The 17,570-nt window shown below is 40.7% G+C and overlaps 1 protein-coding gene across 1 annotated transcript in view; it reads left to right on the top strand.

The window, feature by feature from the left end:
• Positions 1 to 17,570, top strand: part of LOC121002846 (cytochrome P450 2C29-like) — a 205,873-nt gene that overhangs the window by 27,965 nt on the left and 160,338 nt on the right. The window contains exons 2-3 of the mRNA XM_040434456.1: positions 1,018 to 1,158; positions 3,454 to 3,614. Of these exons, the coding sequence (XP_040290390.1) occupies positions 1,018 to 1,158; positions 3,454 to 3,614 (302 nt within the window). The remainder of the gene's footprint in view (positions 1 to 1,017; positions 1,159 to 3,453; positions 3,615 to 17,570) is intronic.

Here is a 17,570-nt window from a genome sequence, read left to right as displayed (position 1 = left end):
TTGATCCAGGAAGTTATTCTGATGCCTGATTGGAGTCGGGAAATAATTTTTTTCCACTTAAGTGGGGAAAATTGGCTTCTACCTCACAGTTTTTTTTTTTTTTTTGCTTTCCTCTAGATCAACTTGCAGGATAACAGGCCGAACTGGATGGACAAATGTCTTTTTTCGGCCTTATATACTATGTTACTATGTAATTAGAAAACTGAACATTTTTATGCAGCCCTCCTAAGCAGTGAGAGAAGAGTTAGCTGGCATCCAAAAAAAATTATTAAAACTTTTGTCACTCTAATGATAATGATCCAGGTGTGCAGGTCCTCCAAGCCATCCAACAAAAATCAAGCAACTTTGAAGCTCACTGGCTCTTAGTCAGATGAGAGCTGGTCTTGAATGTCTCATTGTACACAAGGCTGCCATTGTAAGGTGTGCTGACTGTACCTGACTCATGGATAGGTTGTTGGCTTGCACATACCCTGCTTTTGGCATACAGCATTTGTGTGATTGTCTGTTATATGTTGTCTATTGTATGTTATAGGTAATGATTTATTTAAAAAAAATAATAATATAGCTTCTATAAAAAGAAATTATTAATGATAGGTAAGCAAATTATTTTAATAAAAAGTTTATTAATGATAGGTAAAATAATAACTATAAAAACATGTATGGATGATAGATAGCATAATAAGGATAAAGAGAATCTATATAAATCTAGAATATTTGTGATTTCAAAGATATAGCACTATATTCTAGATCTTTGCAAATTCTCGAAGTGCGGATATTCGTGATAAACATTTGTGATTAGAATATTCACGCTCAACACTAATGGGCAGGCCTAAAAACTTAAACCACATAAAAAGAAGGGAAATGTAAAATATGATGTGAGAGTTACTCTATTCATCCTCGAGCATCTCTAGAAATTTTGTAAAATATAGTCTACTCAAGTGGCCATGACATTGTCGTGCTGATCTTTTGGAATAATAGTATTCAACAATTAATATCTTTATGTTCTTCTCTCCTCAGATATTAATGGACCACGATGGCGCTCACTCCGGCGTTTCACCTTGGCAACTCTTAAGAAATTTGGGATGGATAATAAAGCCTTGAAGATAAGATTACTGTCAGAGTCCAAGTGTCTAATCCAGGCTATGTCAGAGACAAAAGGTGAGTCTGTTCTTCTGTCTGACCTTTCTTGGTGATGACTGTCATGTCTCATGGTTTAATTCACTGTCTTGTATCCTTGCTGCCTCCCTGTAGCCTTGCTCTGATGCAATTAGCCCTCTCTTCTTCACGTCCCTGGTATGCATTTTGATTTATGGTGTTGTACTGTTTGCAACTCCTCTTGTATCCTGGCTGGCAAAAAATATACATCATCCTTAGCGATAAGAGAAATCCCGAAATCATATCAGGTTTCATTTGATCACAATAGTATTGAAAGGAGCAAATAGATAACGGTCCAGAAATTATCCCTTTTTGGTGTCAGATCGCTGCCAGTGTTTGAGCACCCATGGTTAAATTACAAGAAGCTATGGTTAAATGGGTTAAATAAGTGGCCCAAAAATTATCTTTTCATAATAAGCAACAAGTTTGGAGTTATATTAAAGAAAATATACACCTACTACCTGGAAATGAAAAAAGAACGCCTTGAAAACTTAAAGGGGTTCTGCAGTTTTTTTTAAATTGATGATCTATCCTCTGGATAGATCATCAGCATCTAATCAGCGGAGGTCCGACACCTGGGACACCTGCCGATCAGCTGTTTGAGAAGGCAGCGGCACTGGCAGTAGTGCTGCAGCCTTCTCGTTGTTTACCGCAGGCCAAGTGACATCACGACTAGTATCAATGGCCTGGGCAGGGCTAAGCTCCATTCAAGTGAACAGAGCTTAGCCCCTCCCAGGATATTGATACTAGTCTTGACGTCACTGGGCCTGCGGTAAACAGCGAGAAGGCCGTGGCGCTACTGCCAGCACCGCTGCCTTCTCAAACAGCTGATCGGTAGGGGTCTCAGGTGTCGGACCTTCGCTGATCAGATGCTGATGATTTATCCAGAGGATAGATCATCAGTTTAAAAAACTGCAGAACCCCTTTAATGTGATTGAGCTAGGATTGTCAAAGTATAAACTGCTGGTGTTGCTTGGTTACTGATCACACAATCAAGCCCCCTTTATTTTGGGTTCTTCAGCAGAGTATATGTGGAGGTCACTTTGATACTGGGTGGCATCTCTCCTTACTGCAATACAAGCTGCCACTCTGGCAGTAATGGTCTTACAGATGCTGGATATAATCCTGTGCTATGTCATTCCACGCTCTTTCAACCTGGACCCATAGTTCAGCCAAGGTGGTTGTCAGATGGTGTGCATGGAAGACCCGTAATCCCATCTACCCCCAGACAGTCTTGATTGGGAGTGATCTGGTGATTGAGCTAACAGAGGGAGCTGTTGGATACACTTAAGAACAAATTATGCTGCATGGGTAATGTGTGGACCAAAAAAGACATCCCAAAGGCAGATAAATGTTCCCTCCACGAACACCAGACTTCGACTGGTATGATAGCTAATGGCGCCCCACATCATGAGACCTGGTGTTGGGCAAACACATCTCTGCATAGTGCATGATGGCAGTAAATGCTCTCCAGCCCTTTTGAGAACTCTGATGTAGCCATCATTAGTACCAAGGAAGAACCTGTTTTCATCACTTGAACACTATTGTTTTTCTGTTCATGGCCGCATCAGAGTTTGCAGAAAGGCTGGAGAGCGCCTGCTCTCATCATGCATAGTGTGGAAACAGACAAGACCAACATCAGGTGTCAGTGTGTGTAACGCCATTAGCTACCATGGCTTTAACTGTATGGTGTTCGTGGAGGAAACATTGACCAGCCTCCAGTATGTCGTGGAATCAGTCCTTTTGCTTTATTTGACTCAGTTACAGTAGGTGAGGTGGTGTTCCATCAAGATACCATCCCATACATTTTGCTACACAACATGCTCTCCAAGGTGTCCAGCAGCAACCCTGGCCGGCTTGATCGCTATATCTCTCACTCATTGAGAATGTCTGGGACTGAATAGGGTGAAGAATCTACCATGCAAAGCAGACAGCAACCACCTTGGCTGATACCATGCAGCCACAAGCTTATAGGATGGGACATGAAGACCACTGAAGGGAGTAAGGAAGAAAGGAAGAGAGACCAGAGCGGCAGGCACAGCAGGCTGGGGATGAGAGTAAAGAACTCCACAAAACTGGACAACCCCTATAAACATTTTTCCAATAGTCAGGGTGCACCCACTTATACAATGCATCGCCTTGCTGACTATATATGGCACATCTTGTTGGGTATTTTCCCTATGCCTGATTCACTTACACACTCATAATAAAAATGTATGAGCTGCAGCAAAGACTAATAGTGACTCAATGACTAGAGGTTATGACATTATGACATTTTCTTTTTCTTGTGTTCTGCAGGGAAACCCTTTAACCCAAGAATATTCATGGCCTGTGCTTTGGGAAACATCATGAGTTCCGTGCTATTTGGGGAGGATTTTGATTACAAGGATGAGAAGCTGCAGGACCTTCTTGCGTATACATCCAAATTTATTACAGCGATCAAATCTCCACTAAGCACGGTTGTCTATCATTATATTATGCAACTTTTGTTGTCATTTCCACCAGATTATCAGTATACAATACTATACAAAAGTTTTAGGCAAAAAACAAAGCATAGTAAGAATGCTCTCAAAAATAATGTATTATCAATTACATTTATTTTTATCAACTAAGAAAATGCAAAGTGAATGAAAAAAAACTGAAATCTAAATCAAACCAATATTTGGTGACCGTCCTTTGCCTTCAAAACTGCATTAGTTCTAGGTACACTTGCACACAGTTTTTGAAGGAACTTGGCAGGCAAATTGTTCCAAACATCTTGGAGAACTAAGCACTAGTGATGAGCGGGAGGTGCCATATTCGATTTCGACGAAATATGACGAATACATTCGTCATATTCGTTCGTCATCTTCGCTAATTCTACCAAGCCAACCATAGTAAACCAGGTCTAAGTTGAAATCGCAGTGCGATTACTTCAAGTTATATTAATCGCATTGCGATTTCAACTTAGAGCTGCGTTTCTAATGGGTCAGCTTGCTAGAATTAAGGAAGTTAACGAATATGGAATATAGCAGTGCTAAGTTGAAATCGCAATGCGATTATTTGAACTTAAATTACTCGCATTGCTCTTTTAACTTACAGCTGTCCAGATTGAACCTGACCATAACCAACCAATAAAGAGAATTCTGCTCTATTTTCTTATTTGTTAAATCTAACAGTCAATTGTTCACATTAGTCAACTTTCCAATTTGTCCCCCACTATAAGCTGTAATCGCGTTCGAATGGAACATTAGAGCTATTAGTCTGATTTACTATTGGTTGGCTCAATAGAATTAAGGTACCAATATGACATTTGCCTGCCTATACAGTCTACTATGTTGGATCGTTATCTCGATAATACGTAATTTAAATAATCGTGAGCGTGCGACTGTACGTGCGTGCGTCTGTCTTTGGATCGCAAGGAGAGTGGAGAGAGACAGATTCTACAGAGACACAGATTTTGAAAACTTTATTCGAAAATGGCAAAAAGCAATTTCAATCCAGAAGAGCTGGAATTTTTGATCACTGTAAGTAATTCTACCTAACAAGTATGTCACTGTTAAAGGGGAGGCCACTGTTCAAGTCACTGTTAAAGGGGCGGCCACTGTTCTAGTCATTGTTAAAGGGTAGGTCATTGTCAAAGACACTGTTAAAGCGGAGGTCACTGTATAAGTCACTCTTAAAGGGGCAGCCACTGTTCAAGTCACTGTTAAAGGGGAGGCCATTGTCAAAGTCACTGTTAAAGGGGAGGCCACTGTTCAAGTCACTCTTAAAGGGGCGGCCGTTGTCAAAGTCACTCTTAAAGGGACGGCCACTGTTCCAAGTCACTCTTAAAGGGGCAGCCACTATTCAGGTCACTGTTAAAGGGGCGGACCCCATTCAATGTCACTGTTAAATGGGAGGCCATTGTTGAAAGTCACTGTTAAAGTGGCGTCCACTGTGGAGTTTAATTCTTATATTTGCTTTGAATAAAAATTTTTACTTTACTTTAATATAGTTCCATTGGGAACTATATAAATATCTACTCTTTTACCATTTTCATATTAAATTTTATTTTTTATGGTTGAGATGACTATAATTACTAATAATTGTATTTTACAACTTTGGGATTACATTCTTTAATTGTTTTCTTGCAGACTATGTTGGAAAAACTTTATGATGACCTACGTTCCCGGACAGAGAAACAGGGCATAGTACGTAGAATAGCCTACAGTCTGTGGCAGCAGAATGGCAAGAGTCATTCAAAGGATGCTTTTCTAAAAAAATGGTCGGACCTTAAACGGCATTGGATGGATCAGATCAAAGAGGTCAGAGACAAAAACTGTCCAGGTACGATGCTTACATTAATTTTCTATCATCCACCTATTGTTATTTATGTGTTCAGTTATGCAAATAAGTATTTCTATCCCTTTACAACTGATTAGTTATTTCAGTGGTGTTGAACCGATGGAACGGGTGCTAGAGGCGGCACTCAGAGCCCTCTGTGGGCCGATTACCCTTGAAAAGGTCTAAGGCGTACTAATCGACTTTAGACATTTCCTACCATACAGCTTCGCAGGCACACTATTAACAGCACAGTCAGCATATTGAATGTAGGCAGCTGTTACAGCAAAATGATAATTGTGTGTAAGACAGACTATACTGGTATTCAGGGACAATGGTAGCGTCGGCTATTTGCAATAAATAATTTAGTTGGTTTTCTCTTCTGCCTAAAAGTTCTCGAGCACGGATTTAGTAAATGCTGGGACACGTAGCTGATTATTCCTTTAAAATATATGCATACACTCACAGCGAGATACAGATATATGATGTAAACCCTTATCCAATGTCAAAACAGTTGACTTGGTCCACCTCATTTCAATAACCCTGCAACAGTACCTTGCGAACCAATACCCCCCGGTACCTCATCCTAGCTCTTAACGTACTCATCTGAAAGACTTCATTTATAGTTTCATCTAACACCAAATCAAGTGAAATCAAACATAGGGGTAATGATTATGCCATCCAGATCCCACCATAGATTAATTTGTGTACCGTTACCTTTTTTTTTTTGCGTTCCTTGTTTATCTTGGTATTTTTAGAAAATTTGGTCATTACAGGGGCGCCTCTTCCAAAAGTACGAGCTAAGCGCTCTAAAAAGAAGGTGGTGGTGGAAGAGAAGGAGATGACGGAGGAGGAGGAGGATGAGGAGCAGGAAGAGGAACAGGCAGGACCATCAGGGCATCAGGCCCATAGCCCACCTGAGGCAGATGAGGTCCAGGAGGATGATGAGGAGGAAGAAGACGAGGTGGTGACCACCCCCCGCCAGGAGGGTAAATATATTCTGTTGATGTTTTAATTTAGAAAATGTCCCCACACACATACAGGTGTCAGTTTAGTCTTCACCACAGGCAGATTTTATTCAAGAAAACAATTATAAACAAGTTCAACCTCTAATTGTTATTCAGACTTCAGATATTACATAACCTAAAGTCCCCCACTTTGCGTTCACTCCAAGCAGTGTAACAAAAAAGATTAGTATATCACCAATCTTTAGGGTCTGTCAGAGACCATGCTCATTTCTCTGCAGGTTCAGTTTTCACATCTCCTGTCCACACTTGAAAAGAACAGCATTTTTTTTTTTTTTATAAATTCTTTATTTTCCATTTTCATAAAGTTAAGCAACATATATGCATTGATGTGACATAATAAAAAGACGTATTTATGGTACATATTACATAGTTGTATCTCAGTCATCACGCATGTTATTCTAGTACATACAAGGGTCCTAATAATTGTCAGAAGTTGGCCCCTCATAACACTCTAGCACGGGAGTAAGAGCGTAAATATTTTTCCTTTCAGAGTATCTAGGATGCCGCCTATTAAAACCCCGCTTAAGGAGTAGAGTAATATGAGAAATAGTTCAGAAGAGTGGAGAAAAGAAGAGTAAGAGATTAAAGTAAAAGTGAGGAATAGGGGGAAAGAGTGTGGGGTAAAGGTGGGGGGAGGGGGGGGGGATATCGCAAATTCAGGTCCTAAAGCTGAAGTAAGAGCCAGCCCGGACTCAGGGCACAGGGCTCACCCTCGCCAGAGATCTCCAAGGGTTCCATAGTTTTGCAAACTTGTCATGTGTCCTTTCAATCCAGCTAGACATTTCCTCAAACCTGTAGATTTGAGTTATTTTGGCTATCATTTCCTGTGTGGAGGGGGGGTTGACATCTAGCCAAAGTAGGGGGATCAATGCTTTTGCAGCCGCTATAATATGTGAGGCCAGATTCTTTTTAGAAGGGGAGTATTGAGATGTTGGGAGTGCAAGTACTACCATTTCTAAGGTGAGATTAAAACTGGGGGATGTGAGTTTCTTAATTAGTGATTCTACTTCACTCCAGTAAGTCTTAATTTTTGGACAATTCCACCAGATGTGCGAGAGGGATCCTACTTCATTGCCACATCTCCAGCATTCTCCAGTAGGTGCCAGGCCCCTTTTGTATAGAAAATCAGGTGTTTTATACCACCTTGAAAGAAGCTTGTAATGATTCTCCTGTAGTCGAGAGCAACGGGAGAGAAAAGAACAGCATTTTTAATCCAAACTTTATTAAAAAGGCTTGATGGAGTACGGGAGTGACCTGTGCCACTATATCTGTCTGGGCACTCAGTCCAAAAACCCGGACTCTAATTAAATCCACGTAAAAAGTTTATTTTAAAGCTAGATGATGTTACTGGTGTACTGATTTATGTAAAGTATCTGAATGAGGCATACTATTTAATTAAGATGTAACGAGCATCCAATATATAAAAATTTTCTTAGACTAAAAAATAAAGTGCACAAAACCATATTAATATTTATCTAAAAAATGGTGTAAAAACTATAAAACAGTCAACAAAAAACGTACAACACACAACAGTAATATAAAACATGAACACTATAAAGTAATTAATCTACATAAAAAGCATTAACTTAGGGCTCTTTCACACTTGCGTTCTTGTCTTCCGGCATAGAGTTCCGTCGTCGGGGCTCTATGCCGGAAGAATCCTGATCAGGATTATCCTAATGCATTCTGAATGGAGAGAAATCCGTTCAGGATGCATCAGGATGTCTTCAGTTCCGGAACGGAACGTTTTTTGGCCGGAGAAAATACCGCAGCATGCTGCGCTTTTTGCTCCGGCCAAAAATCCGGAACACTTGCCGCAAGGCCGGATCCGGAATTAATGCCCATTGAAAGGCATTGATCCGGATCCGGCCTTAAGCTAAACGTCGTTTCGGCGCATTGCCGGAGCCGACATTTAGCTTTTTCAGAGTGGTTACCATGGCTGCCGGGACGCTAAAGTCCTGGCAGCCATGGTAAAGTGTAGCGGGGAGCGGGGGAGCAGTGTACTTACCGTCCGTGCGGCTCCCCGGGCGCTCCAGAGTGACGTCAGGGCGCCCCAAGCGCATGGATCATGTGATCACATGGATCACGTCATCCATGCGCATGGGGCGCTCTGACGTCATTCTGGAGCGCCCCGGGAGCCGCACGGACTGTAAGTATACTGCTCCCCCGCTCCCCGCTCCTACTATGGCAACCAGGACTTTAATAGCGTCCTGGGTGCCATAGTAACACTGAACGCATTTGGAAGACGGTTCCGTCTTCAAATGCTTTCAGTACACTTGCGTTTTTCCGGATCCGGCGTGTAATTCCGGCAAGTGGAGTACACGCCGGATCCGGACAACGCAAGTGTGAAAGAGGCCTTAACTACTAAGTCCATAACCCTAAAGTCAAAAGAACTATTATTAATCCTAACTAAACCAATATATAACGGATTAACATAGTAACATAGTACATAAGGCCGAAAAAAGACATTTGTCCATCCAGTTCGGCCTGTTATGCTGCAGGTCGATCCAGAGGAAGGCAAAAAAAAAAAACTGTAAGGTAGAAGCCAATTTACCCAACTTTAGCAGAATAAAAAATTCCTTCCCGACTCCAATCAGGCACTCAGAATAATTCCGTGGATCAACGACCCCTCTCTAGTAGCTATAGCCTGTAATATTATTACACTCCAGAAATACATCCAGACCCCTCTTGAATTCCTTTATTGTACTCACCATCACCACCTCCTCAGGCAGAGAGCTCCATAGTCTCACTGCTCTTACTGTAAAGAGTCCATAGTCTCACTGCTCTTACAGTATAGAGTCCATAGTCTCACCGCTCTTACCGTAAAGAATCCTCTTCTATGTTTGTGTACAAACCTTCTTTCCTCCAGACGCAGAGGATGTCCCCTCGTCACAGTCCTGGGGATAAATAGATGATGGGAGAGATCTCTGTACTGACCCCTGATATATTTATACATAGTAATTAGATCTCCCCTCAGTCGTCTTTTTTCTAAAGTGAATAACCCTAATGTTGATAATCTTTCAGGGTACTGTAGTTGCCCCATTCCAGTTATTACTTTAGTTGGCCTCCTCTGGACCCTCTCCAGCTCTGCTATGTCTGCCTTGTTTACAGGAGCCCAGAACTGTACACAGTACTCCATGTGTGGTCTGACCACTGATTTGTAAAGTGGTAGGACTATGTTCTCATCACCGCCATCTATGCTCCTTTTGATGCAACCCATTATCTTATTGGCCTTGGCAGCAGCTGCCTGACACTGGTTTTTGCAGCTTAGTTTGCTGTTTATTAAAATTCCTACATCCTTTTCCATGTCAGTGTTACCGAGTGTTTTACCATTTAGTATGTACGGGTGACTTGCATTATTACTTCCCATGTGCATAACCTTACATTTGTGAGTGTTAAACCTCATCTGCCACTTATCTGCCCAAGCCTCCAATCTATCCAGATCCCTCTGTAGCAGTATACTGTCCTCTGTAGTGTATATACACTCACCTAAAGAATTATTAGTGCCCCCATACTAATACGGTGTTGGACCCCCTTTTGCCTTCAGAACTGCCTTAATTCTACGCGGCATTGATTCCACAAGGTGCTGATAGCATTCTTTAGAAATGTTGGCCCATATTGATAGGATAGCATCTTGCAGTTGATGGAGATTTGAGGGATGCACATCCAGGGCACGAAGCTCCCGTTCCACTACATCCCAAAGATGCTCTATTGGGTTGAGATCTGGTGACTGTGGGGGCCATTTTAGTACAGTGAACTCAATGTCATGTTCAAGAAACCAATGTGAAATGATTGGAGCTTTGTGACATGGTGCATTATCCTGCTGGAAGTAGCCATCAGAGGATGGATACATGTTCTCATTCTGTTTACGCCAAATTCGGACTCTACCATTTGAATGTCTTCAACAGTCCAATTTTGGTGAGCTTGTGCAAATTGTAGCCTCTTTTTCCTATTTGTAGTGGAGATGAGTGGTACCCGGTGCGGTCTTCTGCTGTTGTAGCCCATCCGCCTTAAGGTTGTGCCTGTTGTGGCTTCACAAATGCTTTGCTGCATACCTCGGTTGTAACGAGTGGTTATTTCAGTCAACGTTGCTCTTCTATCAGCTTGAATCAGTCGGCCCATTCTCCTCTGACCTCTAGCATCCACAAGGCATTTTTGCCCACAGGACTGCCGCATACTGGATGTTTTTCCCTTTTCACACCATTCTTTGTAAACCCTAGAAATGGTTGTGCGTGAAAATACCAGTAACTGAGCAGATTGTGGAATACTCAGACCGGCCCGTCTGGCACCAACAACCATGCCACGCTCAAAATTGCTTAAATCACCTTTCTTTCCCATTCTGACATTCAGTTTGGAGTTCAGGAGATTGTCTTGACCAGGAGCACCCCCCTAAATGCATTGAAGCAACTGCCATGTGATTGGTTGACTAAATAATTGCATTAATGAGAAATAGAACAGGTGTTCCTAATAATTCTTTAGGTGAGTGCATATATATACAGTATACTGTCCTCTTCATTGTTAATTACTTTACACAGTTTAGTGTCATCTGCAAAAATGTATATTTTACTATGCAAGCCTTCTACAAGATCATTAATAAATATATTGAAGAGAATAGGGCCCAATACTGACCCCTGAGGTACTCCACTAGTGACAGTGACCCAATCTGAGTGTGTACCAATAATACCCACCCTCTGTTTTCTATCACTCAGCCAGTTACTTACCCACATACAGACGTTTTCTCCCAGTCCGAGCATTCTCATTTTATATACTAACCTTTTATGCGGTACAGTGTCAAATGTTTTGGAGAAGTCCAGATACACGACATCCATTGATTCGCCGCTGTCAAGTCTAGAACTTACCTCCTCATAGAAATTGATTACATTAGTTTGACATGACCGATCCCTCATGAAGCCATGCTGATATGGCGTTATTTGCTTATTTCCGTTGAGATGCTCTAAGATAGCATCTCTCAGAAAACCTTCAAACAGTTTACCCACAACAGATGTTAAACTTACCGGCCTATAGTTTCCAGGCTCTGTTTTTGGACCCTTTTTGAATATTGGGACCACATTTGCTATGCGCCAATCCTGTGGGACACTCCTTGTCAGTATACAGGGTGGGCCATTTATATGGATACACCTTAATAAAATAGGAATGGTTGGTGATATTAACTTCCTGTTTGTGGCACATTAGTATATGTGAGGGGGGAAACTTTTCAAGATGGGTGGTGACCATGGCGGCCATTTTGAAGTCGGCCATTTTGAATCCAACTTTTGTTTTTTCAATAGGAAGAGGGTCATGTGACACATTAATCTTATTGGGAATTTCACAAGAAAAACAATGGTGTGCTTGGTTTTAACGTAACTTTATTCTTTCATGAGTTATTTACAAGTTTCTGACCACTTATAAAATGTGTTAAATGTGCTGCCCATTGTGTTGGATTGTCAATGCAACCCTCTTCTCCCACTCTTCACACACTGATAGCAACACCGCAGGAGAAATGCTAGCACAGGCTTCCAGTATCCGTAGTTTCAGGTGCTGCACATCTCGTATCATCTGAAGGCAATTGTCTATGCTGTGAAGATACGAGATGTGCAGCACCTGAAACTACGGATACTGGAAGCCTGTGTTAGCATTTCTCCTGCGGTGTTGCTATCAGTGTGTGAAGAGTGGGAGAAGAGGGTTGCATTGACAATCCAACACAATGGGCAGCACATTTAACACATTTTATAAGTGGTCAGAAACTTGTAAATAACTCATGAAATAATGCAGTTACGTTAAAACCAAGCACACCATTGTTTTTCGTGTGAAATTCCCAATAAGTTTGATGTGTCACATGACCCTCTTCCTATTGAAAAAACAAAAGTTGGATTCAAAATGGCAGACTTCAAAATGGCCACCATGGTCACCACCCATCTTGAAAAGTTTCCCCCATCACATATGCTAATGTGCCACAAACAGGAAGTTAATATCACCAACCATTCCCATTTTATTAAGGTGTATCCATATAAATGGCCCACCCTGTAGAGTCCGCAGAAATAAGGGTCTGGCTATGACATTACTTAATTCCCTTAGGATACGGGGTGTATGACATCCGATCCTGGCGATTTGTCTATTTTAATCTTTTTAAGTCGCTGATGTACTTCTTCCTGGGTCAGACAGGAATTCATCTGCTTTATACACCAATCAATGATTGTCTTTTTAAGTACATTTAAAAAATTTATTTCCTTTACTTTTACAGCGCACAACATGATAAAAAAAATAAAAAGAAGTGCAGCGGGAACAGTGCGAAAGAATGCTGAAGTTCAGGGCGCTGCAGATGAGAAAAATAAGGGAGCTGAAGCTCCAATTGTCACACGAGCTCACCATAATGGAGGAGGCCAACCAAAAGGCCCTTGATGAACTTCTCCAAGAACAAAAAAAAAAGAAAAATTTACCATAATTTTTTTCATTCGTTTTTTTGGCTTCTGTTATTTATGTTATTAATATTTTTCTTGATTTAAAGATTGTTTTATTAAACTTTATTGTTCTATAAAATTTGATGTGTTTTGTTTTATTGTAACCAATGGGGTTGCAGTACGGACTATTTAGTCTGGGCCAAAGTAATAATTCATTATCATTACATACAGCAGCCGCCGTTACATGGAAACAGGGTAATAGACATGGCGCCGCTTATGGTCGCACCACTTATTCACTATGACTATTTTCTTGTGCCGGTGTTCATGTGTGTGCCACAATTCAAACCGAATACTGCGGACTGTGGCGCTCTTAGCAGCACGCGTGACGGGACCAGGTCCAATCATAGACCTTGTACAACATCCATACATGTAATCCAAAACTATTAAAATACAAGTATTAGTACTTAATGTGATCATGTCATCAAAAAATAATAATAATTATGGCTATAAATGGAAAAAATTTGATTTTAGGTTACCGTTATAACATTACATTGTATTTAAATTGCATGTGTGTGGGGTATGAGCAATGGGGTATTGGCCAATGGCCATCTGAGGAGAGGTGTACCTGTGTAGTGAGGTGACGGTACGGTATGGGGTGTACAGCTGGTTCGCCTCTACGTGGTGCACCCTGGGTTATGGTAAATGAACCAGCGAATACTGAAATACTGGAGGTCAAACATTACTTCTCATAAACTGGGTGTAAGTGAGGAGGTGGGGGGGCATAAAGGAGGGGGGTTTAAGGTGGTGGAGGGTTTAAGGGGGGAGGGGGGGTTGGTGTGGGTTTTATAGCGTGGGATATACAGTGTGTAGCACGTAAATAGAGGTGCTATGTGAATATGAGAGATATTTGTCTGCTATCCATACATACATGTTACAGACATTGTAGTGTGATGTAACCACTTTAATTAGTGCCATAATCATTTACCGCTTCACACCCAATGACGTAGCTATACTTCATCCAGCAGAATAATTAAACATAGACCAATCCTTATGCGGGCGCCGTGGCCACCTGCTTTGTGTGGCTGCATAAACCCACGGCTAATGTCCGTGACCGCCAGTAATACCGATGGTGGACATTTAACCCATAAGATGTAGTGGTCACTTGTTAACTATAACAATACCAGCAATACAAATCTTTTAGCAATAGTGTTGGATTCGAAATGCAACTAATATTTTATTGCATTGCAATTCCAGCTTTGAAGATTTTGCTATAGGTGGTATTGGTAGAATTAACTAATAAAACAAATATAGTTCTGTATGTCAGAATAGTGCATTATAAAAGTTGGATTCACAATGTGGTTAATAATAATAGCAAATATTATCGCATTGCGATTACAAATTAGCACTGCTAGATTCAATATTAGTTAAGTTCGTTAATTCTAGACCCATTCCATTAGAGACCCAGCAGCAGCCTCAAGTCGAAATCACAATGCGATTAATATAACTTGAATTGATCACATTGCGATTTCAACTTAGACCTGGTTTACTATGGTTGGCTTGGTAGAATTAGCGAAGATGACGATTATGACGAATGTATTCGTCATATTCCTCAAAACGAAGATAACAAAGTATTCTCCATCTTCGTTTTTGCTCCATATTCGTCAACTTTGATAATTCTAGCAATCATATAGGAAGGTTGACTATAGAGACAGCTGTGTTTAATTCGCTATGCGATTATATTACTTTGCTTTTTTTTAAATAAATAGAATAGTTATAATATTTGATTATTATAATGATTCTATTTATTTTTAAAAAAACAAAGTAATATAATCGCATAGCGAATTAAACACAGCTGTCTCTATAGTCAACCTTCCTATATGATTGCTAGAATTATCAAAGTTGACGAATATGGAGCAAAAACGAAGATGGAGAATACTTTGTTATCTTCGTTTTGAGGAATATGACGAATACATTCGTCATAATCGTCATCTTCGCTAATTCTACCAAGCCAACCATAGTAAACCAGGTCTAAGTTGAAATCGCAATGCGATTAATTCAAGTTATATTAATCGCATTGTGATTTCAACGTAATTCTCAAATCCGACAGTACATTCTAGTATGGAGACGTTCCCATGGTGATGGGGAAGCTCCATGAGCACGGAAGTCGGCAGAAGCGGCAACGGGCAATGACTGGAGCAGCCAGGAAGCCAAGAATCCTCAGGACAGGTAAGAACTACTTTTGGGAAGTGGGAAAGAAAAAAATATAACAATAAAAAAAAAAAAAAAAAAAAAAGAATATTCGAAATAGCGAATTTATTCGCGAATTAGCGAAGTGCCGATATTCGCTAAAGAAATTTGATATTCGAATATTCGCGCTCAACACTACTAAGCACAGTTCTTCTGCAGATGTAGATTTCCCCAAATCCTTCTCTCTCTTTATGAAAAAGCATTGATTGAACAGTTCGAGGTTACAATCAAAAACTTAATAAAAACAAACAAACAGACCACGCTTCTGTACACCAATATAAATCTCCTCGTCGCTCACAACGGGCTATTTTTCTCTGGACATTGAAAACACCATCCAGCTCCCCAGGAAAGTGTCTCTCCTCTTCCAGACACTCCTATAGGGATCAAGGATTTGCCACAATAGTGAAGTATTGTCAGACTCCGTGCAAATAGAAATGTTTATTCTACTTAGGCTAGTTTCACACTTGCGGCAGGACGGATCCGACATGCTGTTCACCATGTCGGATCCGTCCTGCGGCTGTTTCGCCGTGCCCCCGGGCCACCGCTCCGTCCCCATTGACTATAATGGGGACGGGGGCAGAGCTCCGGCGCAGCACGGAGAAAGCCGCCGGACTAAAAAACCTGACATGCAGTAATTTTAGTCCGGCGGCCTTAAGCCGTGCACCGCCGTGCTGCGCCGGAGCTCCGCCCCCGTCCCCATTATAGTCAATGGGGACGGAGCGGCGGCCCGGGGGCACGGCGAAACAGCCGCAGGACGGATCCGACATGGTGAACAGCATGTCGGATCCGTCCTGCCGCAAGTGTGAAAGTAGCCTTACAAAAGCATTCTTGTTAAAAGCACATCAAGCATAAAACCGCATGCACATCCAAGCGGGGGTGGTCATGTCAAACTAATTCAATCAGTTTCTGTGAGGAGGTAAGTTCTAGACTTGACCGCGGTGAATCAATAGATGTCGTGTATCTGGACTTCTCCAAAACATTTGACACTGTACCACATAAAAGGTTAGTATATAAAATGAGAATGCTCGGACTGGGAGAAAACATCTGTATGTGGGTAAGTAACTGGCTCAATAATAGAAAACAGAGGGTGGTTATTAACGGAATCCACTCAGATTGGGTCACTGTCACTAGAGATGAGCGAATTGAATCCCACGAAGTGGAATTCGATCCGAATTTCAGGATAAATTTGATTCGCCTAGAAGCCGAATTTCCTCGTGTTTCATGTCAGCGAATCGATTTAACCCTAAAAATAGTATTAAAAAAATATCAAACTTACCGCCTCCATTTGCTCTCGACGGGCCACCAGCCTCAATCTTGCTTGAAGATCTCGTCCGAAATCCTGTGCAGCGTGAGATTACATCATCACGCCGGACGGCTATCGCAGCAATTTTTTTTGTAAAATTCGGCAAAGCAGCCCAATCGAATTTTCATTAAATTCACTCATCTCTGTCACTAGTGGGGTACCTCAGGGGTCAGTACTGGAGGGGTCACTGTCACCAGTGGGGTACCTTAGGGGTCAGTACTGGGCCCTATTCTCTTCAATATATTTATTAATGATCTTGTAGAAGGCTTGCATAGTAAAGTATCAATTTTGCAGATGACACTAAACTATGTAAAGTAAGTAACACTGAAGAGGACAGTATACTGTATATATACTACAGAGGACAGTATACTGTATATATACTACAGAAGACAGTATACTGTATATATATACTACAGAGGACAGTATATTGTATATATACTACAGAGGACAGTATACTGTATATATACTACAGAGGACAGTATACTGTATATATACTACAAAGGACAGTATACTGTATATATACTACAGAGGCCAGTATACTGTATATATACTACAGAGGACAGTATACTGTATATATACTACAGAAGACAGTATACTATATATATACTACAGAGGACAGTATATTGTATATATATACTACAGAGGACAGTATATTGTATGTATATATATAACAGAGGACAGTATACTGTATATATACACTACAGAAGACAGTATACTGTATATATACACTATACAGAGGATACTATTCTATATATATATATATATATATATACACACACTACAGAGGACAGTATACTGTATATACTACAGAGGACAGTATACTGTGTATATACCACAGAGGACAGTATATGGTATATATACTACAGAGGACAGTATACTTTATATATATATATACACTACAGAGGACAGTATATGGTATATATATTACAGAGGACAATATACTTTATATATACTACGGAGGACAGTATACCATATATATATATATATATATATATATATATATACACTACAGAGGACAGTATACTGTGTATATACTGTATACTACAGAGAACAGTATACTATAGTTATGTAAGGATGTCGGGCAAGGGATCTTAAATGTATTACGCTGCTGTTTTAAATTGTATAATTACTGCAACA

This window comes from Bufo bufo, chromosome 5 (assembly GCF_905171765.1).
Source record: "Bufo bufo chromosome 5, aBufBuf1.1, whole genome shotgun sequence".
Lineage (NCBI taxonomy): Eukaryota > Metazoa > Chordata > Amphibia > Anura > Bufonidae > Bufo > Bufo bufo.
The sequence above is the reverse complement of the archived record's forward strand: the minus strand, read 5'-3'. Positions and strand labels throughout refer to the sequence as shown.